This window comes from Mchenga conophoros, linkage group LG16, assembly GCF_057382185.1.
Source record: "Mchenga conophoros isolate Kocher_MC1m ecotype Shallow Benthic linkage group LG16, M_conophoros_male_GT1.1, whole genome shotgun sequence".
In the NCBI taxonomy this organism is placed as follows: Eukaryota; Metazoa; Chordata; class Actinopteri; order Cichliformes; family Cichlidae; genus Mchenga; species Mchenga conophoros.
Genome location: NC_140541.1, coordinates 13,673,423 through 13,701,263, shown reverse-complemented (window position 1 = coordinate 13,701,263; position 27,841 = coordinate 13,673,423). Strand labels below are relative to the sequence as shown.

General features: G+C 40.3%; 1 protein-coding gene across 4 annotated transcripts in view; it reads left to right on the top strand.

Annotated features, from left to right (window-relative positions):
• Positions 1–27,841, top strand: part of dgkg (diacylglycerol kinase, gamma) — a 169,346-nt gene that overhangs the window by 72,877 nt on the left and 68,628 nt on the right. For all 4 annotated transcript variants that reach the window (XM_085250158.1, XM_085250156.1, XM_085250157.1 and 1 more), the window contains 6 exons: positions 753–863; positions 956–1,029; positions 4,443–4,517; positions 12,203–12,288; positions 12,881–12,970; positions 16,100–16,260. In XM_085250158.1, the coding sequence (XP_085106284.1) occupies positions 753–863; positions 956–1,029; positions 4,443–4,517; positions 12,203–12,288; positions 12,881–12,970; positions 16,100–16,260 (597 nt within the window). The remainder of the gene's footprint in view (positions 1–752; positions 864–955; positions 1,030–4,442; positions 4,518–12,202; positions 12,289–12,880; positions 12,971–16,099; positions 16,261–27,841) is intronic.

Below are 27,841 nucleotides of genomic sequence, written 5' to 3'. Positions count from 1 at the left end.
ACTCCTGCATCTGTGAATCTGGTGCTGAGGGCCAGTTCTTATAAGAACAGGAAAGAACAGAGGCTCTGAATATATTCTGCCATGATCAGAGCCTCTGTTCTTTCCTTTACTTCGGTTCTTTTCGTGCCACTGGTAGAATTTCTTGATGTCAGCTTTTTCCTCTGTCTGTTGATGGTACATCCCATGCAGAGGCTTGGTCTTCCATCATAGTTCTTTCTTCCTTTTCCTTATCACCATCTGTCTTTAGCTGTCTGAGGCACTCTTGGAGCAGCTCATCTTTGGGGGCTATCATCCTGCTGTATTCATAGGTGCTTATTTTTTGCTGCTGAGTTGTAACTGACACTCAATAATCTTCGCCCTCCTACTGTCTGTTGCTCATATAGCCTCAGGGTGCTGGACTTCAGCTGGAGACCTGTACATTCTGAGGAGTTGTTGCATCTCGACATAAGGAGCATCTGTCTCCTGTGGACAGTTTATTATTCTAGTATGGTATCTGATGACTGTTCGGTGAATGGCATGCCGTAATTGGAATCAGAATCCTGTGCTATTATTCCAAAGACACTAATGTTGCCACTGCGCTATCCAGCTGCTTTTTCATGGACTTGGACATTTAATTTGTATTTTGTTTTTAGTTTTTTTAGAGACAGGTCGTACAGACTAGGTTAGGTACATTTGTCATTTTACAACTAAAATGTAATTTAATTTAATGAATGTGACCTGTACACAGTCAATCACTTCACCTTCATTCTCAGGACCGTCATTCTGGGGTGAAGCGAGGGGAGGGGGAATCACCTCCCAGCACCAGCCCTGATGACACCAATCAGACTTTTAAATTCTCCCCTGGAGATGGACAAGCACTCCAGGTATGCTGGCCGCTCACTCTGCACCTGTCATTTCTGCATGGTGCAAATAAAGCTGGTTAGCAGCTACCTGAATCTGTCCTTCCTCTATCCAGATAACCCCGCTTCCAGGCACTCACCCACTCCTGGTTTTGGTCAATCTCAAGAGTGGAGGGAGACAGGGGGAGCGGTAAGTTACTCTCACCCACAGGTCGACTCTCGCTTACCTCTTCGATTTAATAGACAGAGGTTATAAATCTCATTTGACATTTGAGATAAATAGTTAATATTTCATTAATCAAACATAAATTCATTATCATTATTCTTTTATTAAATGGAGTAAAATCTGAGGTATGTAATAGTCAGTTATTCCATTTAAAAACTAAACACTAAACAGAAATGAATCTGTCCCCTGCTGTGGCAAAGAGGACCCAAATGCAAGACTCGCAGACAAAGCAAAGTAAATTTCAAAAAATTTTAAGCACACAAAGTAACAAACGCAGACACTCTAGGACTGAAGGGAGACTGAAGCAGAAATCAAGAAATCAATCAAAATGATGAGACAGGTGGAAGTAAAACTGAAGGAAAAGCTCAAAAGACGGCAGAGGCATAAACAGGCATATACATGAATTCAATTACATTAATGCAACAAACATGCTCAGTAATTGCCAAACACATAAATGCCAACACTCGAGGAAGCTGGAGGTTAAAATTCCCGAGGAAATGCTTTAACAATGATCTGTATAAATAAAATGAGACGAGTGAAAAGTTACTTCATTAACACCAGTTTTCTTTGTTTTTCTTTAAACTAAGTTTATGACATACCTCTAAAGAAAACATCTGGCCCACGAGTTATCAGCTATAGTGACTAACTTGGCTTTCCTATAACACACAAGCACCCACTACAGCAAGTGTAGAACTTACCCACAGTGCATTTACTGCTCATAGCTTAGAGGGCTCTGTTAAATCAACCCCATCATTGAACAAGACAAAAGTGTACCACACCTGGTGCATGGACGTTTGTTACCTAAGCACCTCCCACTAATAATCCTGCTATTCTCAGGTCTATTCTCACTGTTCTTCTAGCAACCTGGGAATTCCATTATATTACAGGAGCTATACTGAACTGAGACACAAAGAAGTAAATACAAAACAATGCACAAAATGTAAATCATCAACGTGTAGTGGATAATTTCTAATAGGACAGTAATTTTAGGTTCTTATCCATACACTTCTGGTTGGGAGGTTTATTCTGCTGTCATATGTTATATTATAGTGTTTCATGTTCGCATTAAACATGTCCAGAGTTTCACATAATGAAAGAATAAGGGGACAGTTGTCTCAAAGAAGCTAAAACAGCTTGTTTCAGACACTACATGAATCATGGGGTCTCCCCCTAAAACTTTGATGTTTTATGATGTTTCTATTACAACATGATGACGTCCGGCTGTTAAGGCATAATTGTGATGTTGTAGGGTGTTAGACTGAGAAAATAAATAATGTGATTTACAACTCTGTCCTTATGATATATTATTTGATATAGTTTCTTGGAATCTTTCTTTCAAGGTGAACCAACCCAAATTCTCATGTCCCTAAAGGCCTAATGTATTGTTTCGAAGTTTGAAGGCCTCATATGCATGGACAAATTAGTTACACTCAAAGACTCCCGAGTTGAAATCCATAGAATGATTCCTCAAGAGCAAAATGGTAAAAAAAAAAAAAAAAAAAAAGAACTTCTAGGAGGAAAAAAGGCTTTTTAAAACTTTACTTTGGGGCAAAGTCAGCTAACCTCTTCAGCATTCCTCTTTTTTTTTCTTTCAATTGGAACTGGCCGAGATAAGCCCCAGCCTACAGTGACCCTGAATTAGATAAGCAGTTAAGACGAATGTGATTTGACAGGTGATTCTATACATCCTTTCTATGTCCCACATCCAATGAAATGAAAGCTAATTTACATTAGCAGGATGCTGAGACTAAAATCAGCTTTGATTCAAGCTTTTTTGGAGCCATTATGAGAAAATGACAGTATTTTTACTTATGCCAAAGAGGGCGCCAACATTTCTTCACCTCCCTGCCAACGCTCTGAATGCTGTCATTTAAAGAGGAAGAGATACAAGCTTTAAATTCATGTCTCCATTGTCTCATTGTACCCCACCTAACTCACAAAAGCCTGTGGCTCTCCCCCAGTTTGATACATTACCATAGCAACGCACTCTTTTGTTACAATTAGAAAGGAAATTATTATCTATTAATAGAACAAATAAACAGTTTAAGCAGGAAACCAGAGACAGAGGCTGCTATTTATGTCTGAGTTCAGTTTCATCTTTATTATGAGTGATGACTGCAAGCGCTGCACGAGTTGTAAAAGCTTCTCTTCTACCCAGAGATGTGTCAACAGATAGGATAGAGAGCTTAGGCACTTATTCACTAGCTGATATAAATATACTGGTACACTCAGTAGAAGGATATTAGAAGCCTGTAAAACTGGTTTTACGGCACACATGAACATGTTGGCGAAGGCTTTAATGAACACCTTACGTAATATCCACGAGGTTGCATGAAGCTGCCTTGTCAATGAGCAGCTCACTGAAAACGCTTGTGAACACAAAAAGATGACTGTCCAAATGAAGGGCATGCAAAAAAAACCCTGTACCTTTCCTGCAGAACATGGGACACCGATTCAGAGCAATCAGATGTGTGTGGAGGTTGCAGAAGTCATATAACATTCTAAGTTAAATACATGTTGTCATGACTTTTATATCACCTCGATTGTATACCATTACATAAAAGTGAAAACTTGAGATCTTCATATCATACACATTTGTTGACAAACGAATGATGTGCATGCATTTTGTAACTCTAAAAACCTATGAAAGATTCTTATGAAAAACAGTAAATATATATATAGATTTATATGAATGCAGCTGTCCCAGCAGAGTTATACTCGACTAAGCTACACTAAGGCAAAAAGTTTACACTCATTAGGGAAACGTGGTGATTTTGTGGCAACATCATGCAGTTCATTTACATTTTTATTTATTTAGAACAACCACAGTGAGTGAGCACATGGCAACAGTGGGAAGGAATAACATTATTTTAAATAAGAAGACCATAGAAGACCACCTACAACAAACATGACAAAATACAAACTACAGGAAAGACGAGACAGACGTTAATGACATGTAGCAGTGCATATAAACACATGGGGAATGAGAAGACGAAAGCCAGTAAAAAAAATCTTAAGACCAATGGCCCGATTGGTTTCACACGCCAGACCATGTGTGCAATTTCTAAATGTGGTAATCGGGCTTATGGGCCTGATCATTGATGGTTTTCAATTAATTCGTAGGGCATGAGAATTTATGAAAGAACCAAGCTGATAAAATGTCTTTAGGTAGTCTTTGTGTTTGTTTTGCTGTTCAAAATCTGGTATCCCTGACAGATTGCATCCACGAATTTATAGACCAATGCAGCAGCACGTGGCACACCGCAGACCTGCAAAATTCTTGTATTTCATAATCTGTGTAATTTGAGCACTCATATAAGCCTGGTGTGTAATTACCATATTAACACTATAAACTGTCCTCCTTCTTTCCTCTTCAGGGTACTTAGGAAGTTCAGGTACCTGCTAAACCCGAGGCAGGTGTACAGTCTGGATCAAGGAGGGCCGATGGTAGGGTAAGTCTGCTGTGTTCATCTCTCTTTCCTTTGCAGTGGTAGTGGCTAGGTGAAGTTGCAGTAAATTGTGAACCCTTAATGACTTAAAAAATTAGCTGACTCAAGTTCTAAGATAAAGACTACCCAATTAAATAAAACAAAGACACTACGTGGGATGTTAATTTATTGAGGAGAAGTATGCTGTATTACATGTGTGTGAGGGAAAAACCATGTGAACCTTTGGGTGACCCCTTTTCTATTGAGATTCTTTTGATAGATAGACATTTTCCTCTGGTACAATTTGGAATTAATTGTTCTGCACATGATGACAAGCTGTCCTGGCACAGGTGGCAGCAAACACAAACCATGATGCTACCACCACCGTGTTTCACAGATGGAATAAGGTGCTGATACTGGATTACAGTTTTTTTTTCTTGTCCCAAACAGAATATCATTCATTTTAACCAGAAAGTTTTTTGTTTTTGTTTTATTCATGAATTTCGTAGTTTCCTGGGGCTATACTATTTGGAATTAACATGTTCCCCTTGTGCTTTGTGTGGATTTTGTGCATGACAAGCAAGTCAGCTTAATTGGGGATTCTAAGCTATGTGAGAATGTGAGGCTGTCTGTCTCACAGTGTTAGCCCTGTGATGGGCTCTCAACATTATGCCCCATGTCAGAAAGGATATGCTTTAGTGCCTAAAACCAGCACCAGCCCATTAGAGCATACCAACAAAAGAGAAACAATTAAACTCCTATTTTTTCAGCCGATATGATAGTTTGAACTAAAGCTAGTAGTATCCTCTGTTTTTGGGCTGAGTCAGGAGTTTATATTTCAGGATAAAAAGAGCATCATGAATATGAAATAGAAACATAAATTGTTCAGTCAGAGCGCTGTGCTGGGAGACCACCTCCTCCTGTCATGTTAGACTAACCTGCTGGAGGTCAGTGAAGGGGAATGGGGACACTGCGTTACTGCCGCGCTGTGCATTTGACCTCTTGACACTCACATGCGTTCCTGCATACGTCAGAGCTGAGCACAACATGTACTTTGAAATGAATTCTGCTGGGCCCCCTTGTTCATTGGAAGAAGAAAAAAATGCCCTTATACAGCAGCACAAGGGCCATGAATGCTTTACCTTGAAGGTGAAGTGACTTCACCATCCTTTCACATCCATTTGTATGAGGCTCTCTGCTCCCTTTTCTGTTACTGTCTCTGCCTCTCTCTCAGTCACGACAAGCAAAGTTGCTGCCCTCGAGAGCCCATTGTAAGAAAAGAGACCCGATGACGCACACGGGTCTTTGGGGAGAATGCTGTAGATGGTACACGCTGCATCAAACACAGACACTGTGATACACTGATGTGATGCTGGACTCTAGAAAAGATATCATGTTCATGTTTTTTTGAAGGAAAAAAAGAAAGTGACCATATTTGGAAATAACTGGGCTGCTAGGTTATTAGCCAATGCTAGCAAAGCTAGTTGGTAAGGTGCATCCACAAACTCTGAAGGTACAGCACACAGAGTAGCGGTTTTCGATACGGGCGACACGGGCGGTTGCCCGGGGCGGCATAGTGGTGGGGGGCGGCATCACGTGCATCAGCAAAAAAAAAAAAAAAAAAAAAAAATTGCTCGTACTCATGCTGCCCCGACACCAGCCAGCACATATTGGGAACAGCATAGGCACCGATCGGCTTTCTATCGCCCATTTGCTGGGCGTAAGGGCGCCCTTCGTTTGTGAGGTGCGCCTGCTGCTTGTTGCACAGGGAGGAGAGGGCGGGGCGGGGGGATTCTCTGATTGGCTGGAGCTCGCAAAATAAAATAAAATAAAAACAAAACAACAAACACAAAAACACCAGACGTTATGATACAGACTTATAATTTGCACCGGTGTTTTTTCGAAATTCTATACGCGAAAAGTGAGCGCGAGAGCCCTCGGTGCGCCTGCTTGCTGCCAAAGTCAAAGTAAACTTTATTGTCATCTCCGCTACATACAGTCCAGTATATAGAGAGACGAGACGACGAGGCTCCAGTTACAGCAGTGCAAGAAAACAAACAATAAATATAAGAACAGTAAGAAAATAAACATACACTTTAGGACTCGGGGTAAAGGGATCAATAACAATTTGAAATTTGAAATTTACAGTTTGATGATTTAAAGTCTCACACACAAGCCGTCGAAAGGGGAGGGGGGCCGGCTGCTTCCAAATAGAGCACATTTCATTCACAGTGTTGTAAATCCAAGCCCATTATGTGTTCATGATTTGAATCCTGGGTTGTGCAAAATCCCAGAAATGCACCTTTGACAAAGTGAATCTGTGAACTGAGGTGTAGGTGTGTTAGATCATGTTGTGGTGATCCTCGAGTTGGGGGACTTATGTTCATACTGAAGTGCAAAATTAAAACCGATGGAAGATGGTCAAGAAAAGTTCGAAGCCATCAGGTGCTCAGTTTAGAAAAATTATAAAAGAAGAGGAGGAGAAACGAGCAAAAGATACAGGTAAGCAGAAGTCATTGGATAATGGCAGGTCATCCTGAAACAATCAGAATCAGAATACTTTATTTATCCCTAAGGAAATTATGTGGGTTACAGTTGCTCTAAGAAGAAATGTTAAAAATAGTAACAGTAACAGACTAAACTCCAAACAATACATTATGCTACAGATTTTAATATTAATATGTGTCCTGTTCTCATTGTATGACGTACTATGATGGCCATTTGCATACTATGCATACTCTCTCTCTCTTCATGTGTGTGTGTGTGTGTGTGTGTGTGTGTGTGTGTGTGTGTGTTTCCCTTGTAAAATTCAGTATGGCTCCAACAACAGTTTTATGTTAATGTACAATCCTTAATATGTTTTATGTGTGTGTGTGTGGCCTCTGTAAAATTTGGTGTTTTAACTTTGGAGCCAGCCTCAAGTGGCCATTAGAGGAACTGCAGGTTTTGCGGGTGGCTTAATTTTTCAGCCCCTGAGGGGTTTTTTTTCTTCAGGATAATCCTTTATTAACTTGGTCTGTTGTCTGGGTCACACAAGAGGACATCATATTTAGAAGACTGTACCATAAAATTGCTCCCAAAAGCACCAACTAAACATGGTTAAGAGCACCAGTTCAGCGTCTCAAATTGGTGGTGACAAATATCTGCTGCTTCTGCTGCTGCCCGTGTCAGCAGAATTAATAATATTTAAACAGGCGCCTTGTCAAATGTTCCAACATAGCTATGGAGAGTGAAATTAGCTATATGTATAAATTATCTGTATTTCTTTTTACCAGACTGTAAACATGCCTTTATGTTGTTAAATTTAGCCTTTTAACAGCAGTGTATTTTATACTGTATATAAAAGATGGATTTGGCATCACATTATCCATTGTTTTAGACTCATTTTGAAGCCTAAGCATCAGTGTTTTGGCCACCAGCATGTTGGTTATAGGGAGCCTGAAGTGACCATATTCAGACTAAAGGGTTGATTACTAACTAATCAGTGGTCGCATGCCTGCAAGCTGCATTCATAAACTGTATAAGTATTAAGCACAGACACACATGGCAATAGACATTTTGCCCTTTCAGGGCCCCTGTATTGAGTTTCTATCTGCAAACTGACTTGGGCTTGCTCAAAGAAAACCTGCTGGGCCCAGTCTAAACTGGAAATGGTCTGGGCCCTGTACGGTTCCTTCCACTGATATTATGATATATTATAATATTGTGGCTAAGAACATTGCCTTGTAAGTTCCACTTACAGTAATTATGTAACTTTTAATAACAAACTCCTCTGCCTGCTCAACTCAGCCTCAGTCCTTTTTCCTCAGTGCAGGGATCTGTCTTAAATGAGGTCATATGACTGTCCTGTGCAGCGGGAGATCTGTGCCGATGCTGCTAAAAGGGTGAAAGAGGCCCTACATTGAAAATAAACACACAGGGTCTGTTGTCACATAGAGGGTTAACTCACTGCCAGCTGAACTCCACAACTGTTACCATGGGCTCCTTAGCAACACTCACAGCAGGCATTGAAATGAGGGGGTAGATTTCTCTGAGTGATGTGTTTAGGGAACGCGATTAGCTTGCTGTACTTACATTTCATGTCATTGCACATAATATGTCAACCTCCATGTATTATTTGTTGATGCACCAGCTTCCTTTAAGACATCATGCATAAATCAAACGGAAGATTTTAAATAGGTTTTGGTTAGATGTGAATGCATATTGGTGTTGTTTCTCTATATAGCCCTTAGGGGGTGCTGTTTGCCTTGTGGCTTCTGTGCCTTGTTATAAGGTCTAGAAATAAACATACCACCTACTTTGATTCTGGGGAGGCAGTAACATAAGGGTAAGGCAGGCAGGTTGGTTGTTTCAGGTACCAGAGAGGCATGAAATCTAATCCAGAAGGAACAGCTGGATTATAGATCCATTAGTAGGAAGAGTTGCCAGGTGCCAAAACACAACAGGGCACAACAGCTTATATATTCCGAGGTTCTCTCTATGTTATTGGCTGTTGGTACCCCTGTTGTGTTGGCAGGCTCCTTCCATTCTTGAGAATGCAGGAGCTTTTTCATTTTCCACATAGACCAAAAGTCAAAACCAATTTCCCTAGCCTCTCATTGGGATTCAGCCCCAAACCTGTTTGTTTCTACTGAAATAATGAAATAAAAAAATAAGCTCTATGGGAAAAATGCACAGAGCCACTGTGACATCACAGTTAATGGAGTCCTGTTGTGAAGGCTTGAGATTAGTTGATTATAAGTTGCGAAGTAAATATATTGACTACAAGACCTGAAACTATGTCACTTGGATGCCAGCCGGAATAGGCTTCAGTCCCCCTCAAAAATATGAATTGGACAAGTGGTGTAGATGGATGGTTGGAAATAGATGAAGGGAAAACAGGGCCATTTGTCTATATATTACTATACAACCAGGCTTCTTTTTAGTAAATTGTTGTTTGTAGGTGTTTTTAAAAACAGCAGAGTGTAGTTATATTGTGGATTTGATATACTGACCCAGCTGTCATAGCTAATCCTTTTATCTTACTTCCCTTTATACAACCATATAAAAGTAGTGGTAAAACAGCTAACTGATCATCTGCAGAGGAATGGCTTATTTCAGTCAGGTTTCAGAGCTCATCACAGCACAGAAACAGCATTAATGAAGGTTACAAATGATCTTCTTATGGCCTTTGACAGTGGACTCATCTCTGTGCTTGTCCTGCTAGACCTTAGTGCAGCGTTCGATACTGTCGACCATAATATCCTAGTAGAGCGATTAGAACATGCTGTAGGTATTACAGGTACTGCGCTGCAGTGGTTTGTATCATATCTATCTAATAGACTCCAATTTGTTCATGTAAATGGAGAGTCCTCTTCACACACTGAGGTTAATTATGGAGTTCCACAGGGTTCAGTGCTAGGACCAATTCTGTTTACATTATACATGCTTCCCTTTGGCAGCATCATTAGAAGACATAGCATACATTTTCACTGCTATGCAGATGACACCCAGCTCTATCTGTCCATGAAGCCAGATAACACACAACAATTAGTTAAACTGCAGGAATGTCTTAAAGACATAAAGACCTGGATGGCCGCTAACTTTCTGCTTCTAAATTCAGATCAAACTAAGGTTATTGGATGGCATTACCTTGGCCTCCAGTAACACTGTGAGGAACCTTGGAGTCATTTTTGACCAGGATATGTCCTTCAACGCACATATTAAACAAATATGTAAAACTGCTTTCTTCCATTTGCACAATATCTCTAAAATTAGAAACATCCTGTCTCAGAGCGAGGCTGAAAAAAAGAGTTCATGCATTCATTACTTCTAGGCTGGGCTACTGTAATTCATTGTTATTAGGATGTCCTAAAATTTCCTGAAAAGCCTTCAGTTAATCCAAAATGCTGCTGCAAGAGTACTGACAGGGACTCGAAAGAGAGAGCAGATTTCTCCTGTATTGGCTTCTCTTTATTGTTCTTCTGTTAAATCCAGAATTGAATTTAAAGTTCTTCTCATTAAATACAAGGTCTTAAATAATCAGTCCCCATCTTATCTTAATGACCTTATAGTATCATATCACCCCGTTAGAGCACTTCACTCTCACACTGCAGGCTTACTTGTTGTTCCTAGAGTATTTAAAAGTAGAATGGGAGGCAGAGCTTTTTAGCTTCCATGCCCCTCTTCTGTGGAACCAGCTCCCAGTTTGGATTCAGCAGACAGACACGATCTCTACTTTTAAGATTAGGCTTAAAACCAGTAGCAGAAAATGGGTTTCTTCCCGTTAAAAGGGAGTTTTTCCCTCCGACTGTCACCAAAGCACTTGCTTACAAGGGGTGATAAGATTGTTAGGGCTTTCTCAGTTTTCTTTGTCTGTATGGTTTTTACCTTACAATATAAAGCACCTTGAGACAACCGTTGTTGTGATTTGGCACAAAATAAATGAACAGAACTTTTCACGGGATTCTTTGGCAATAAAATAAAGAACGTGACAATACTGTGGGGTAAGCATTTCATTGTCAATACTGCCTGTAAATAGTCAGGTGTTTCTTCTGTAACACTGCACAGCTGGAGAGTTTTCTATACTATTTGCAAAACATGTATCGTTGTATCTTTGACAAACTGGTCGGGGCATCTGGAGTTCACATATTAATGCATCTTATTATGAAGAATTTTGATCCTGATAAGGACCTGAATAAGGACAAAAGTGATATCACTCATATGTTATGGCTTCCCTAATATTTTGATCTCAGGTTAACTTGACATTTTGGACGGACAGCCCTTCCACCATAATCAGTGAAACACCAAAATAGTTCATATGTTTTGGAAAAATAGCGTTCACTCCTCCAGCAGAGTTTGGGAGACTTGAAAAATCATGTGGTGGCCCAAGACCTTACTGAGACACTATATGTCGATTTTTCTTTTAATTTATCACCTGCTTGTATTATGTTCAAGTGAAAATGTAGAACTGGTTTAAAGGGTCTATGGGAGATCACTGTGCAGGACCAGGTGGTCACCGGGCAGCTGTCTCATGATAGAGAGAGATGAAAGCTTTTGTCGACACCTTTGTTCCAACACACATTAAAGGTCCCTTTGAAGGGCATGCACTCTGCGACCACTGCGTGACTGTGGTTTCCAGGGAAAGGAGTGAAGTAAGCACAGGTGGAGAGGGCGCACACTGATTACTCTTTCTCTCTCTACCTTCCTCTGTGTCCTCTCTGCCCAGGAGCGCCCCTGTTCATTAAACCATCGCAAGCTTAGAAATCCCTGTCAGCTGCTGCAAAATGCAACTAATAAATTTGGCGTCACAGAATTCTTAGTACACACTGACATTAGGATTCAGGGACTCTGTGTATAAAAGTGTTCTACAAACAAAACACCTGTTTTCTGTATATGTGAAGATGTTTTCACACATGTGCTGAACCCTTAAATGTTTCTGTAACGTCCCTGACAGAGGTACAGGTCAGAACACAAAGTCACTGGGATGTCTGATTGCTTTAAGATGTGAACAGTGCAGTCAGTGGTCCATGCCCGCTGGCTTGTGGTTGTCTTGTGTGCTGCCCCGTGAACTCTCTACCCAGGCAGCTCTCCCGTCTTAAACACATACCATTTCTAGTGCTGCAGACACTTCTGAAATTGATTATTTTCTGCTGTATGTGAGAATGGATAGCAGCACTAAAATGTCAGAAGATCATGTGTGATGATTCCTGGATCTATTGTCTTTCTAGGCTCAACTTTTTCCATGATGTCCCTGATTTCCGGGTTCTTGCTTGTGGAGGTGATGGCACAGTGGGCTGGATCCTCGACTGTATAGGTAATTAGATTCTAACTTATGAAAAAGTTAGAATCCAACTAATACTTTGCTTTGATAGGAGTTTATCTGCATTCTTAACCAGATTTTATTGTTTTAAAGGCAGCTGTAGGTCAGAACACATGTCGAAGCATCTTTGACCAATATACTGAACCCTGAGTGTATGTGAATGTTAGAATGTGCTTTAGCATAGATAAAAGCACCGTGTGAATGTGATTTGGTGGATGAAACATATTGTAGAGCACCAGTCCACATATATTTTCTGTTATTAATAAAAGTAAAGATGAAATGTGGCTGAAAGAGCAGAAAAATAAAGGTGAACATTAAATATTTTAGCTGAAAAATGAATTGTAAACATCTGTTTAAAGACCAGCTCTGAAGTTCCACAGTTCCTGCAATCATGCATAGTTTTTTCCACTGTGAGGAATTATTACTCTCTACTTTATTCTAGCTGAGTACAAATGTAGGTTTAGCAGTAATTTATCAGTAATAAATTCAGTCAGAATTCTAGTTCATATATTGTCATAAAAATCTGTTTCAAGAACATTTTCACATCCATAGCACGAGATCGATCTGCTTGTCTGTGCCCTTGCAGATAAGGCCAACTTTGCCAGGCACCCTCCGGTGGCCATTCTTCCTTTGGGCACAGGGAATGACCTGGCTCGCTGCTTACGCTGGGGAGGAGGTGAGGAGCTCATTCCAGCATCTTTCTGTATTTTCTTTACATAGCTGCATAGGCATCTATAAAGCCTGCAAGAACTGATGCCATAGCTGATCTTTTTGGAAACTTTGTGGCAAAGAGAAACAAGCTGAAAACACTGATAAGATTTTGTGAGCCTGTTAGTTAATGGAGTTAATGTAGCACCATACTTATTCATAATCATTTGTGTTTGTGGTCACCTGATGAGTTTAAGTCCTCTTTAATTCAGTTTTTTTGGTGTTCACCAACTCTTCAGAGGAATATCTGTGTTTCTGCTTACTAAAGCTGCCTTCCACAGTCAAAAAAGACTTCTGATATCACTGGGAAAAAGCATCAATATTGGAGCTGTACAGCTAAGCAGTAAGGAGAAATTGGCTATAAAGAGGGAGCCACAGAGGACAGCTTTCACTTTTTTTCTGCCTTTGTGAGTCTCTGTTCTGTCCCGATTAGTTTCACATTACCAAGTCCGCTGTCACTTTCTATAGCTACGCTTCAGCCTGATTGCCTGTTTGCTTTTCAGTGTTCTTTCCTAAAACTCTGCGTGTTTATACCAATCACTGTTGTCTCCCTCTGGTTGCTGAATTACTTTCTCCTGGACATTCCCGCCTGCTCTCTTTTGTTCTTCTCATATCAGCTTCATTTTTCACCTCTGTCTGCCTTACATGCCTCCTGTCTTCTGTATTTAGATACTCATTTTTGAATTGAACATAATAGAGCACGTTTAAACAGTTAATTTAAAGAATGACTCACTTCTCAAATACAAAAGGTAGCCATGTGTCTCTGCACATTTCTGGGAAATGAAAGATGGGAAGAGAAACAGGGGACTTTTATGTGTCAAATTAAAAACTTAATATGCAAATCACTTGCACACGCTGTAAGTCCTTTGCCAACCATTGATTTCTCGTAGTACTTGGGACCAGTAATTACACTGGCTGGTTATAACTGCTCGATTGTTGCTGCGAGGACCAGCAGAGCACTTGAAAGATATTTTGTCAATAAGCTCCCAGGTCTGGGTGGCTTTGGGCTGTTGAACTGATCATCAGAGATAAACTCTGAAATATTAGCTGCAGCCAATTAGCTTGATGATCATTTACCTGAGAGGGAAAATGAATCTACTCTGATTTGTATGTGAAGGTGAGCAGCCAGTTTTGATTCATGGCTCTGCAGTCTGTTTTAGTCAGATGTTCATCAACTAACAAAAAAAATCTATCGAACAGCTTTCAGATGTATCACCACTCAATCTAATTCATGATCTCTAGAGCATGAATCCCAAAGATTTAGGCCTTGTTGAATTTTAGTTTAATTACTGGGTTTTTGTGGAATATCTTGACAATAATTTGAAGGATTGTCATAAAAGTTGGTAGAGATATTTGCCGAGCAAAGCTTTTCTCTTAACCCATGAGACATGACTGACTTGATCATTTACCATTTGGCAAGTACTGGAATAGAAACACATTATGCATTAATTCTTACACTGGTTGTATTTGTGAAAGTTAGTGCTAATAATAATGATAATGTGAAAGGAACTTACGTGAATTGCAGTGAAGATGAAACACAGGGCGAAAATGGAGGACATTGGTGAAAGATAAAGCAAATTTTACTTTAAAAATAACACATAATGCAGTGAACACATGAACACTTAATTTCCTCTATTGGTGTCAGTGGATTTTTGTAATCATTTACACAAATATCAGGATGTATTGTACGTGATTGTCTTTCATTATGTCAGGTAACTCAGCACTGACATACCATTAGTGTCTCTGGATGGTTTCATGAGTTACTCTTTGTAACGCTTTCGTTCAACCTTCAGGATAGACTGTAATAACTTCCCTTATGCCATTATCAGGGGAAAAAAATCCTTTTATCCAATACAGCCTGATTTTAATAAATACCAGCAAAACTATTGCATCAATCTTGGTTGCACTTTGTGCTTAAGGTTAATTTCCAAGTATTCATATATGCTAACAGTCAAGTACAGGCTTGCAGTCTTCTAAGGTTGTGCACAGATGGCATAATGACAAAAACATGTATCAATTTGTGCAGACGATGTGTGTATTTGTGTGTGTACCTGTGCAAACACCACAAAATGAATAAATAAATACAGCTAAAAAGTAGCTAATTGTTCATGTAAAAAGACAACTGTTCCCCGTGAATTTTCTTTTATTTCTCAAGAGTACAAATGTGAGAACATATGCATATGCAAAATACTCTCATATTTCACACACATGATTCTCCCAGTGTGATGGCACTCATTAAAGCCTCATGCCCTTGTGACACCTTTGGAACAAACATCTGCTTCTTATTACTATGCCTGGCTGTTAAAGCAGGCTGTCAGCTATGGAGCAAATCCAGAGGGCTTCCCGGAGGGCTGTCAGGTCTGGGCTTCATTCTGGGTTTGAAGCAAGGAGGGTAGTTTCTTTGGAAAGGCAGCTTAATCAGTTTCATTGTGTTCCATATTTGAGCTCGTATAGTGTAATTTGCCTGTTACATGTGGAGATTATGATTAAAAATGATGAAATATAGAGAACGACTTTTCTCTGCCAGATTTTGCTCACGCTATGCTTGACTGATTGATTGATTTTTTTTCATGTGATTCCTGATTGATTCCAAGTTTCTAGCTTTATACTGTTTAGCGGGATAAAAGTGGCTGCAGCTCAGGAGGTAGAGCTGGTTATCTGCTAATCAGAAGGTTGATGATTTGAACCCTGGTTGCTCCAGTCTGCACTATAAATATCCCCAAGTTGCTCTCTGATGCATCCATTGGAGTATAAATGCATCTGAATGTAAGATAGAAAGCACTTATTTAAGAAAAGCATAGAAAAAAGTGCTGGAGTAAAATGGTAAATATGGCATGTTGTATAAAGTGCTTTGAATGCTCCAGTAGAGTAGAAAAGCTCGATATAAGAACCAGGCCTCTTCCTGTTAAAAAGCGTTTTTTCCTCCCCGCTGCTAAGTGCTTGCTCATAGGTGGTTGTGTCATTATTGGGGTTTCTTTCTAATATTGTAGGTCTCTACTTTAACATATAATAAAGCACCTCCAGCCAACTGTTGTTGTGATTTGATATAAATAACACTGAATTGAAGTAAATTGAATTCTCTGGTTGTTCTCGGCAGGTTATGAGGGTGGTAGCTTGGTGAAGGTCCTTCGGGACATTGAGCATAGCACTGAGGTGGTGTTGGACCGCTGGAATATAGACATCATCCCTGACGACAAGGAGGAGAAGGGAGATCCTGTTCCCTACAGCATCGTCAACAACTACTTCTCTATTGGAGTGGTAAGTAAACTGAGAGAAAGATAACATTGCATGTTTTAAAGAGCCACATTATACTTTCTTCCTGTTTCTGTCATATGTCATTCTACTATGTCAGACAGTTGCCAACGTTTTAAAAAATAAGATGAACTTAATCTGTGTGAGCCAAAAGCTCAGATTTCAGAGTTACATTTTGTTTTCTTTCTTTCATTTGCCTGAGGTACAGCTGATGCATGCTGGGTTTTGGAGTGACCAGAAAAAACCACATTTGCATATTTGGACAAAATAGTGAAGAGCTAATCATCTAACAGTAGATAGTTTGGTAAAGCAACAGAACTGAAAGACAGACTCCTGTAAACATGTTTTTCAATGTTGTGAAGTTGAGCATTTCTACATGGAAATCTTTTTGCTTTTGGAACTGCAGTTTTAGAAAATCCAGTTTGGATTCATTTTTTAGCCAGTTGTGTCTTGTTTCTAAAATGACATGAGCAAAAACAGGTTTATTTTATACAGAAATAAAGGAATAAAGAAACAGTTTAAGATAAATACATTTCAGATTTAAAAAAATGTTACTTTATTGTATGCACAAAATACAGCTTTATTGCTGAGGACGGAAAAAGCAAAACCAAAACTGGGAAAATGACACGAACTATACTGGAAGCACTAAATACATGGAGAAATGCACACAACTATGAGGGAGACGCTGACATAAATACGCAGAAGGATAACGAGGGAAGTGAGGAAACACGGGGAATACAGCTGACACAAATTAACATGACGCCACAGGGGAAGCAAAACAAGATACGTGGAACACGGAAACACAAGACCTTCACAATAAAACAGGAAACTGGGGAACATGACACAGGAGCAGTGGCGTGTCTAGAAAATTTTTGTTGGGGGGGCCAGGTAGGGGCACAGATTTGGAGAAGGGTGGCAGATTTAATTGGCAGATAATGTTTAAAAAAAAAATTCTACCAACCCTTAACCATAATTCAATAATCCTATAAACCTAATAACCAAATGCACTTTTAACTCTTATTAGAATGAGATTTTAACCACTACGGTGCAAAGTTTTTAGACACTGCGTTGATAAAGTACAAGAGATACAATCAGTGCTTTGTCAGTGCTTACTCAGCATTCAAGGACATCAATATTTGCATAGTATTTTTACTGACATATAGTGCACATATGTTTTGGGCAAAAACATTTTTGAAAATTAAAATACGAACATTTGTAACAAACAATTGACAAATTAGCCAATTCCAATGTAAAACTTTATCTGCCTGTTAAAAAAAGAAGATAATCTTCTCACAAACTGGTGTTTGATTTTGAAACAGGAAAAAAGTGGGGAAACAAATGAAAAGACTAACATTTGAATAAAACCTGAAAGCAAGTAAATACTTTCTATGCTGCCTTATGGTAAACTTTGGTAATATTGATAAAGAACAACACTGGCTGATGATAAAATACAGTCAGCTGGCATGGTGACACTGCCAGTATTAACCTGCAGGGCTGGACTGGGACAAAAAAATCGGGCATTTTCACTACAGACCGGCCCACCAGGTATTAAAGCTATAAAGCCTTTGAATGAAAACAAATGCTGTTGTGACAGTGATGTACAGTCTTGTTGGTATATGTATGATTTCTATACATTTTACGTCAGATAAAAACTTTGGTTGTAAGATTTAGATAATTATTTAATAAAAGCTAGATATTTTAAATGAGAATAAGAAAGAAAAGTATTTCTTTGTGCCCCCTTTCCCTGTTAATGCCCTACCTGGCCCCCTGGCAAAACTTTGCTAGACCCGCCCCTGCACAGTTACCAGCTGTCAGCTACATAAAAAAGGATCCTGGTGTTATTTATCTCTCAGAAACAGTTCATAACTTCCCTTCAACTCATTCCTGTCACCTAAAAGGTAAATCTGTTTCTCCATCACCTGTTCAGCTCTGATGATCCAGTAAGGACATCTCCTGGTTTCATCTTCATGTTTCCCTCTCACCACATATCCAAACCGACATCATGACCAGCAGCTTTTACAGCTGTGGCTCCAGCAAACATCAGCTGATACTAGAAATTAATATTAAATACATTCTAACAACAGCTGATCAAGCTTAAACGTGCTGCTGTTGTTTAGCGCAATATCCGCTGGTTTCCTCTTTTTGGCGCAAAGTGGGCGATAAACAAACGCGAGAGAAAAGCCGATCAGCTGATCATTGATCAGTTTCATGATTGAAGTAGCAACAGGAGAGGGAGGGGGAGAGAATGAGAGAAGAAGAGGCAGCTGTGCAGCATAAACACAGAATAACTCCAGCTTTGTGTCTTTTTTCCATTCTAGCTAAAGTCCGGGACAAACTGCGTCTCTTCTCAGCTCAATACGAAACGCGTAATATTTTCTCTGAATGAGGGACCATTCCATTTTTTTAAGGAGCCGTTGGCAACTCTACTAACTAACCTTATGAATAAAATAAAGTTCACTATCAGTAACATCATAGCACCCACCCAGCTGTATAAAAACTCCGTCAAACTGGCTAGAACGCAGTATGAGTTATTGCAACTGACAGTAAAAAGTCAGCAACATGAAAATAAACTCCACCTAAACTTGGTTTATATCTGACCCAGATAGACTGCAGGTCATAACTTCTTACCTGAAGTTCAGTTCACCTGACACTCGGACTGGCGGCTGCTTCGGGTCTCTCCTCCTGCCTCCCCTTCCCTCATCCACCTGTTGCCTCTGTGGAAGCCCCGTCATAGCCACCACCAAACAACGGAGTTATTTCTACACATCGACCTGCATCTGGCCAATCCACCACCTCTCATTGTTCATGCCATTACAAAAAAAATAAAAAATAAGTCACTGGGGATATGCCCGGTATGCCCGATGGCCAGTCCAGCTATGTTAACCTGCAACCAAATCTGCAGCTCCATACAGCAATGTTACGACTTAGATTATATCTTATAACTCATAACTCTTATGTTAGCTCCCCACAGCAGCAAACTGTCTGAAATATTCCACAGCTACAATAATTCTTTAAGTGTTATTTTTTTCCTTGGTATTCTAATTTCACCGAAGTTTACTAAACTCAACAAACTTAATATTACTTACCGGGACATTTATTCTGTCCTCATTTTCTTTCACCGAAAAATTGTTTCCTGCAGTGCCGTCTTTCGCGCTTGGCTCTCCTACCTTTGCTAACGTGATGCGCATAGCGCAGAAGCGATGCTGCATTCACTTACACTCGGATATCTGAGCGTCACCGTGAAAACATAATCGGACATTTGATATTTGATTGAATTTTATTGTTTTGCCTTTGGGGTGGCACCTGGGGTGGCCAGTCTGGTTTGGGGGGTGGCCTGTGCCCCCCCAGGCCACCCCGCTGGACACGCCATTGCACAGGAGTGGAGGAGAGGCAGACCAGAGGGAGCGAGGGAATGCGAAGGAGCACAAGGGAGAGAGAGAGAAACATGGATAAACATGGAATAAACCACAAGGAGGGGAAACAAGGCACAAGAACTCATACAAACACATAAACACAGACGCACAGAGGGCAAAGACACAAGGGGAAATTACTAAATGATCAAGGAACTAAACGGGGCCCATAAGAAACTCAAAACAGGATAACCTGGCACTATGGAAATAAACTTAAGACTAGCAAGGAGAACTTATACATAGATCATAATACAGGAAAACTCACAACGCTGGGTCAAATGACCATGACAGTTCATATTCCGTGATCTAATTCCATATAAGACAATATTTCATTTGTTTGGAATTTTGAATTCCAGTTCTTTGTATTGTGAAATAAAGTCCTTCAATTTTTCGAGTAGTTATTACAGTAAAAACATGATGAAAGAGATTATTTGATCTATGAGGACATGAGCAATTAGGAGATTCATCAGTGAATTTCTGCATCCTCTGGGCAAGGAACACGTTGCCAGGTACCAGTTGCTTAGCAACTTTTTTATCTTGTCCTCATGGAGATAATATGCGGGCCTCTGGGACATTTATACAGAGGTGACAAACAAGACCTTCATTAAGTAATCACAGGGCAGCACCACTCATTTAGCCTCAGTGTATTAAAATAATTGATGTGTCACCACCACAACTCTGTATATCTCCATAGCCGTCGTGATGTTATAAAGAAAACCTAAAGCAACCATTTTCACTCATTCTAATCTTACTAGTTACTATTAAAAAATAATAATATGAGGCTAGGGTGTAATCATTAACTCCATTCCTATCAGCTAATAGTCATGAGATTAGCAGTGCAGTGTATACGACTATAAATAAACCCAAGTGAGATAAGTGTACAGAGGGCATATGTAGACATTTGAGGAGGAGCACTGACAGGGAGCAGATACACCACAGTGATGTTATACAACTGAAATCCTACTGCTAGCTACATATTTATCAATATGGATGTGTGAGTGTAATACTGCACAGTGAAAGTGGCACACACATCTATACTTCTGTGGTTAGAGTTTGTAAAACTGCACTTTGACAAATCTACAAGTAACAACTCGTTTTATTCAAAAATGGGAGAAGAGGCAGTGACAGGATAGAGCCGTTTCCTTTGTGGCCTGAGTGACACCACGAGTGTCTCACACAGGGAGAGACAATAGTATTTGACAGGCCTGTCTTGGTGTGGTGACTGACGCTTTTTGGCAAATTTTGTCTCTCACATTTTCACATTCAGTAATTTGTGCATCTCTGTTTCACAGAGTTTTTACGTTCATTCATGAAGAATATTTCAACCTGCATGTTACATTGAAGCGCTGCATCAAGCTGCAGCTTATATTTCTTTTGACCTGATCTCCCATTGTTTAAGCCATCGTGGACAGTAGTTACTGCTGGCTGTGGCAGGTGCAATGCCGACACTTCTGACTGTCTCGTCATAGGTCAGAGCGTTCTCATTCCAGAGGTGGAAAAAAATGCTGATTTTTCAAAACTGCTTGTGTGTCTCAGTTACTTCCAAGGTGTCCTTTAGTGGCAATGTGTGTGAGAGAGCACAGCAACATTGTTACAGTACAGTTTTTCAGTCAGTCTCTTCACCTTTGCACTCAATAACAGTATAGACTGTATATAAAATATCCGGTATCCAATTAATCAAACGTTACAGTTTCAAAAGTCACCAAAACCAAAAGATAAGCTTCTTGGATGAACTATGTTTCACAACAATGGGCCATATATCTTGTCCGATCATTTAATTACGATGCTGTAAAAAATACTAGATCTGCAAACGCAGGCAAGTCAAAGCAGTGGGTTCAGTTCAATAACTCGAACTGAGGTCTAGCAGACAGCTGCCTGTGTCAGCACATCTAGTAGTCAGAGTGGCTATGCGCCTAACTTTAAGTCTCATCAGTATCCAAATGGATGAGTTATAAAATTTATAGCTGTTATGAAAGGGAGTTCATCAAGAAATAATGGACTATAAAGATTATTTTTTATTAAGTTGGACATTTTAACATGAGAGTCTATGGGGTTGACCTGCTTTTAGGGACACCCTCAAGTGTCAACTTGAGGAACTGCAGTTTGTGACTTTTAATTATTGACTTACTTTTTGCCTCTGACACTTGTTTTTTGTTTTGTTTTTATTTTAATTTCTAATCTCTTAAAAAAACATAAATAAATTCCACATTGAGCTATACATTTGTGACCAATGTCTAAAGCTGTAAATGGGACTGATTACATTAGGGCTGGGAGCGAAATGGTGAGTGAAAAATAACAACTCTTAACCTCTCATGGGATTTGTTGACAGTAATAAAGCTACAGAATAACTCCATGGTTATGCTCTAAAGGAAAGGTTATCTGTGCGAGTCTCTGACAACGCACCAGCATAGCACAGCCATTAAAATAAAGCAACAGATCGCTGTGCCTCCAGGAGCCATAGTGACAGATGGCTGAGTATCTGTGTGCACACGACACCTGAGCAAACCAAATCTGACTCACACCAATGATGCAGCCATTAGTAAGACCTTAAATCTGCTTTAACAACCATACAAGGTTTGCATTTCCTGCCATCTTATTGCAGACCTTTCTACTCAGGGTTGGGTTGCCATGGAGATGGGAGGCTGGCAAGGCCGAATCTGAAAGCTTTCACAGTCATCTGTCCTTTATCTCGCTGACTTAATTGTGGATGACATAGTGTGGAGCATGTGGCTGGCTCGGTCAAGGCACTTGGAGCTGTTGAGCAGAAGGTATAAGATGATTTTGTGATTTTAAATGACATAACACTTTATTTTGTACTGGTAGGAAATTTTTCAAGTTGCATAGTTCCACAGGAAATAGTTTTATAATTGAGAAAAAAACCACAAAGCTGTGTGTATCATAAGGATTGAATCAATTCAAACACTGCAGCTTTGACAGCAGCACCTTGCTGTTGCCGCATTGAGCAGTGAGCTCATTGTGGGGGCTGACAGTATTACATTAGGCAGAGAGGATCACAGTAAGAACATCAGTAAGAACAATAGCAGCTCCGTATATCTCTGCACTGTTGCATTTTACAGCTCCATCACTTACAGCACCTCTGTTTCTGTGTACATTTTAAAATCTGGACTTAATCAGTGAACGGAATTAATTGGCAGTTATTGAAATAATATATAATGCAACTGGTCATACATTTGTCCACTTGGCTGAAATTGAACTAAACTTGAAAGCATATTTACAACTTTGCTAAAACAATGCTAAAACTTGGTCAAAGTGAGACAGGAAAAATCTTCTTCCATCTCTCCTGAAAGGACATGCAGAGAAAGAAGTTGTTGTATAATTGATTGAAAAAATACACTTCCTTTTCCAACCTTCTCAGATTTGCACCCACACCATTCACGCCGTGTGGTGTCCTTGCGTACCACTGGACCATCACAGCATGACAGTGTCGTTCTTTTTTTTTTTTTTTTTTTTTTTTTTTCTAAATGACATCAGAAACAGCAGTATGCGACATTACGTGATGGCAGAGCTTCAGTTCATCCTTTGTCATTTTTTTTTTTTTTTTAAATAAATAGGACAGGGGGAATGAATGAGAGAAAGAGGGGGAGAGAAAGAAAGAAAACCAAAGGGGAGAAGAGACGGTGAGAAGGGGGGGGAAGAGAGAAAAAAAAAAAAAAGAACTCCTGGGTCACCTGTATGGAGAAAAAAAAACAAACAAACAAAAAAAACAAACAGAGGAGACAGCAAACAACAAAGAGCAACATAATAATAGAGAAAACAAAGCACCATCACAATAGACTAGCTAGTCATAGATATCAATATTTACTAAATAATAAACGATATTGTGCAGCACGCAAGATAGACAGCGCACAGTGTGCTTTGAGGTAGCAGCCAAGAAAGCTTTAGTCCGCGTCTGTGAATACCCATGTGTGCATACCTGTGTGGATCAGCATGCTTGCATTCCAAAGGTTTCTTCATGTAATGATCTGCTAGGGAGTGTGGGGGGGCCACAGCCCCGTCCTCCAGGGTGTGAAGCGGGTATGGAGGAGATCAAAACTCCAGACATCCAGAGGCCCCCAGAACACAAGAGACCATGGAAGACCAACAGAGGGGCAGCCGCGCCACTGTTCCAGTAAGAGCTGAGGAGAGTCCCAGATGAGGGCTCGCCCAGCAGCCGCGGAGCAGAAGTCAGGGGGAGTTGCAGTGACGCGCCCGTGAGCTCCGCCGGCCCCCAGCTGGCCTGAGTGACCGAGCCCCAGGCCGAGAGGCCGGGGGCACCCCACCTCCAAAGGGGCCCGAGCGAGCCCCAGGCCCCAGGCCCCGACAAGCGGCCGCCAAGGAGTGAGCCGGTGTGTACCCGGACAGTGTCGTTCTGTGTAGAAGTTCTTGTGGTGACCCCTTAGCTGACTTTGTGGGACTGCACTCTGCCAGTAATTAAAAAGCAAAAAACAAAACAGGCACAATACAAAAAAGAACAAAGAAGGGAAATAAAAACAGAGAAAAGCAGTTGAGAAAGTATGTTTAAAATAAAACAGGAAGTAAACTGACTGGGACACCAAGAATGAACTCACACAAATAAAACAAAACAAAACAGGGAAATAAAGATGGAGGGAACACAAGACGCACAGAAAAGGGAAAGAAAAAAACAAAGGACGATAAATAAATAAGGTTTAATAACGGAAACTATAAATAATTACATTGTGATCACAGGTAAAAAAAAAGAAATATATATATATATATATATATATGTGTATATATATATATATATATATATATATATATATATATATATATATATGTGTGTGTGTATATATATATATATATATATATATATATATATATATATATATATATATATATATATGTGTGTGTGTATATATATATATATATACGGACAAAATGGTGGTGGCTAACCAACCGGACATAGTGGTGGTAGACAAACAGAAGAAGACGGCCGTAGTGATCGATGTAGCGGTTCCGAATGACAGCAATATCAGGAAGAAGGAACACGAGAAGCTGGAGAAATACCAAGGGCTCAGAGAAGAGCTCGAGAGGATGTGGAGGGTGAAGGTAACGGTGGTCCCAGTGGTAATCAGAGCACTAGGTGCGGTGACTCCCAAGCTAGGCGAGTGGCTCCAGCAGATCCCGGGAATAACATCGGAGATCTCTGTCCAGAAGAGCGCAGTCCTGGGAACAGCTAAGATACTGCGCAGGACCCTCAAGCTCCCAGGCCTCTGGTAGAGGACCCGAGCTTGAAGGATATATATGTATATATATATATATATATATATATATATATATATATATGTATGAGTGGTTGTTGTGTGACTGTTTAATCGTAACAATTTCATAACCAAAAAAAATAGTCAGTTTAACAGATTTACATTAGAATTCTTCCATATGTAAACATTAATTGGTAGATGGTTAAAATTAGATTGAATTGAAGTTTTTCTAATAGCCTGAAAAGATGACATTTCACCTTTCAATTTTAAGCCAGGTTTACATCTTCATAACGATTCTCACTGGTCATAAAAAAAATCATGAATAAAAACAGAGGACTTAACCATCTCTGTACAGAGCCTGCATTGTACAACTTGCTAAAGTCCCTTCACTTGACCTGCAGCCTGGAAAGAATCTTGTGAAAAGAATTTGAGAGAAGGAAATCACACCATGTCAGCAGCCATTAAAGATGGCGCCTCATGTTTCAATGAGGAAGCTGATCCCTCTGCAGTGTGTGCCCCTGTGTGGAAGCTGCTTTAGATAGGTGAACGGGTGTAGATGTGTATTTATGTGTCTGCACTTGAATGCACATAGCTGAGTGGTGTGCAGTGCAAGCTGATTCCAATAACAGTGTTACTGGCCAGTTCCTATTGCGTACCACAGTCCCTGACTGTGGGGGCGTAGAATATCACGAGCCTCTTCAGATGGAAATATAAGTCGCTGGCTGCTTTTTAACCAGGACAGTGAGGAACTACATTGGGGCAAATAATATGTTGTTCACTATAGACACCACTGTTGCTGTCTTGAATCCTCATGCATATCATCTTGCCATCTTGATCCAGAAAAAGCTTTTTCACTACAGAATTGCTCAGTCATATCACCAAATCTTGTTGCCTTTAGATAACATTTTTCCAGTTATTGATATTCAAACTACATTTTCTGAGAATTTATAAAACTTTTTGACAGAAAGTTCATGCTTGAGCTTGGAAACAGCTGACTCTTGGACAACCTCCTTGAGCTGAATAGTGAGTATGTTAAATAAAACAAAATAGACCACTACTCAGATTTTCCATATTATCATCTTGTCTGTTAAACCCCATTCCTGCAAGACTGCTCAAAGACGTCCTACCAATGATTACTGCTTTGATCTTAAATATGATCAGTGCATCTCTGTTAATGGGCTTTGAAGTACCTTTCGCCTTTCAGGTGACAGTAATTAAACTATTGCTTGAAAAGCCATCACTGACCAACCACAACACTAATAAAGGTAACAAATTCTCTTCTTATGGCCTCTGATAGTCGCCTCATTTCTATAATTGTCCTGTTAGACATCAGTGCAGCGTTCAATACCATTGACCACAATATTTTACTACAGAGATTAGAACACGCCGTAGGCATTAAAGGTGCTGCACTGCAGTAGTATGAATCATATCAATCATATCAGAAGAGTTCTGCAGGGTTCTATGTGAGGACCTTTTCTCTTTGCATAACATGTGTTTCCCAGTATTATTAAAAGGCACAGTATACATTATATATGCAGATGATACTCACCTTTACCTAGCCATCTCTCCATGACACTACCCAAAATACTGCATGCTGGAATGTCTCAAAAACAGGATGACTAATATAAATTATTCTAATAAAAACAGCTAAAAAAACAACCCTCAAAATCACACACACACACATACACATGCACGCACACACACACACACACACACACACACACACACACACACACACACACACACACAAACAAAACAGAAATAAACAAAAAGGACAGGACCATAACCAAATAGAGGGCTTAAACAATAACTTTAACTAGAATTTAAAACAGCTGATACATAAACTGACCTAATTTTTAAAAACTTTAATGATGTAATATGAACATAGGATCATGGCCAAGCTTGAAACCTGTATCCCCTGTAGTCGGTTACCAAGATTACGTGAAGTACCCTCAGAAGGTCTGCTAGATGATGTTAATGCAGCACTACGGACGATACCTACAACCACGATTACCGACACTAACAAGCTGATCTACAATACGGCAGCAGTGATCAGTGAGATGCTTGGCTACAAGTTGAACAGCCACAAGGGGCAGTACCCTCCATGGAGAAGGAGGCTAGAGGGCAAGATCAAAGTAGCACGGAGGGAGGTTAGCCAACTAACGGAGTTGCAGAAAGGTGCGACAAAGAAGGTGCATAAGAAATACAGCAAGCTGTCCATACCTGAGGCCTTGGAAACTGCCAAGCAAAGACTCATAGCCTTGGCCAGCCGCTTGAGGAGGTACACCAGAGAGATAGAAGGCAGGAGAATAAACCAGCTGTTCTCCACAGAACCAGCAAAGGTGTACTCTCAGTGGCAAGGGAACAATAAGAGAACAGCACCACCAAGGCTGGAGACGGAGCAATACTGGAAGAGCATATGGGAGAAGGACGCAACCCATAACGGCAATGCTCAGTGGCTAGTGGATCTGAGGGCAGACCACAGCGACCTCCCTGAACAGGGTCCAGTAACCATCACAGTGGCAGATATCCAAGAAAGGGTCTCCAGTATGAAGAGTTGGACAGCACCAGGGCCCGACATGGTTCACGCCTACTGGCTAAAGAAGCTGACTGCACTCCACGAGCGTCTGGCAGCACAAATGAACCAGCTGCTAGTTAACGAGAGACACCCGGAATGGCTAACTGAAGGTCAGACGGTCCTGATCCCCAAGGACCCCAAGAAGGGACCGGTCCCCTCCAACTACCGACCAATAACCTGCCTCAGTACTACATGGAAGCTCCTGTCAGGCATCATATCGGCTAAGATGAACAGGCACATGGGTCAATACATGAGCGGGACACAGAAAGGGATTGGCAAGAATACCAGAGGCGCAAAACACCAGCTACTGGTAGACAGAACAGTCAGCCGAGACTGCAAGACCAGACTGACCAACCTGTGCACTGCCTGGATTGATTATA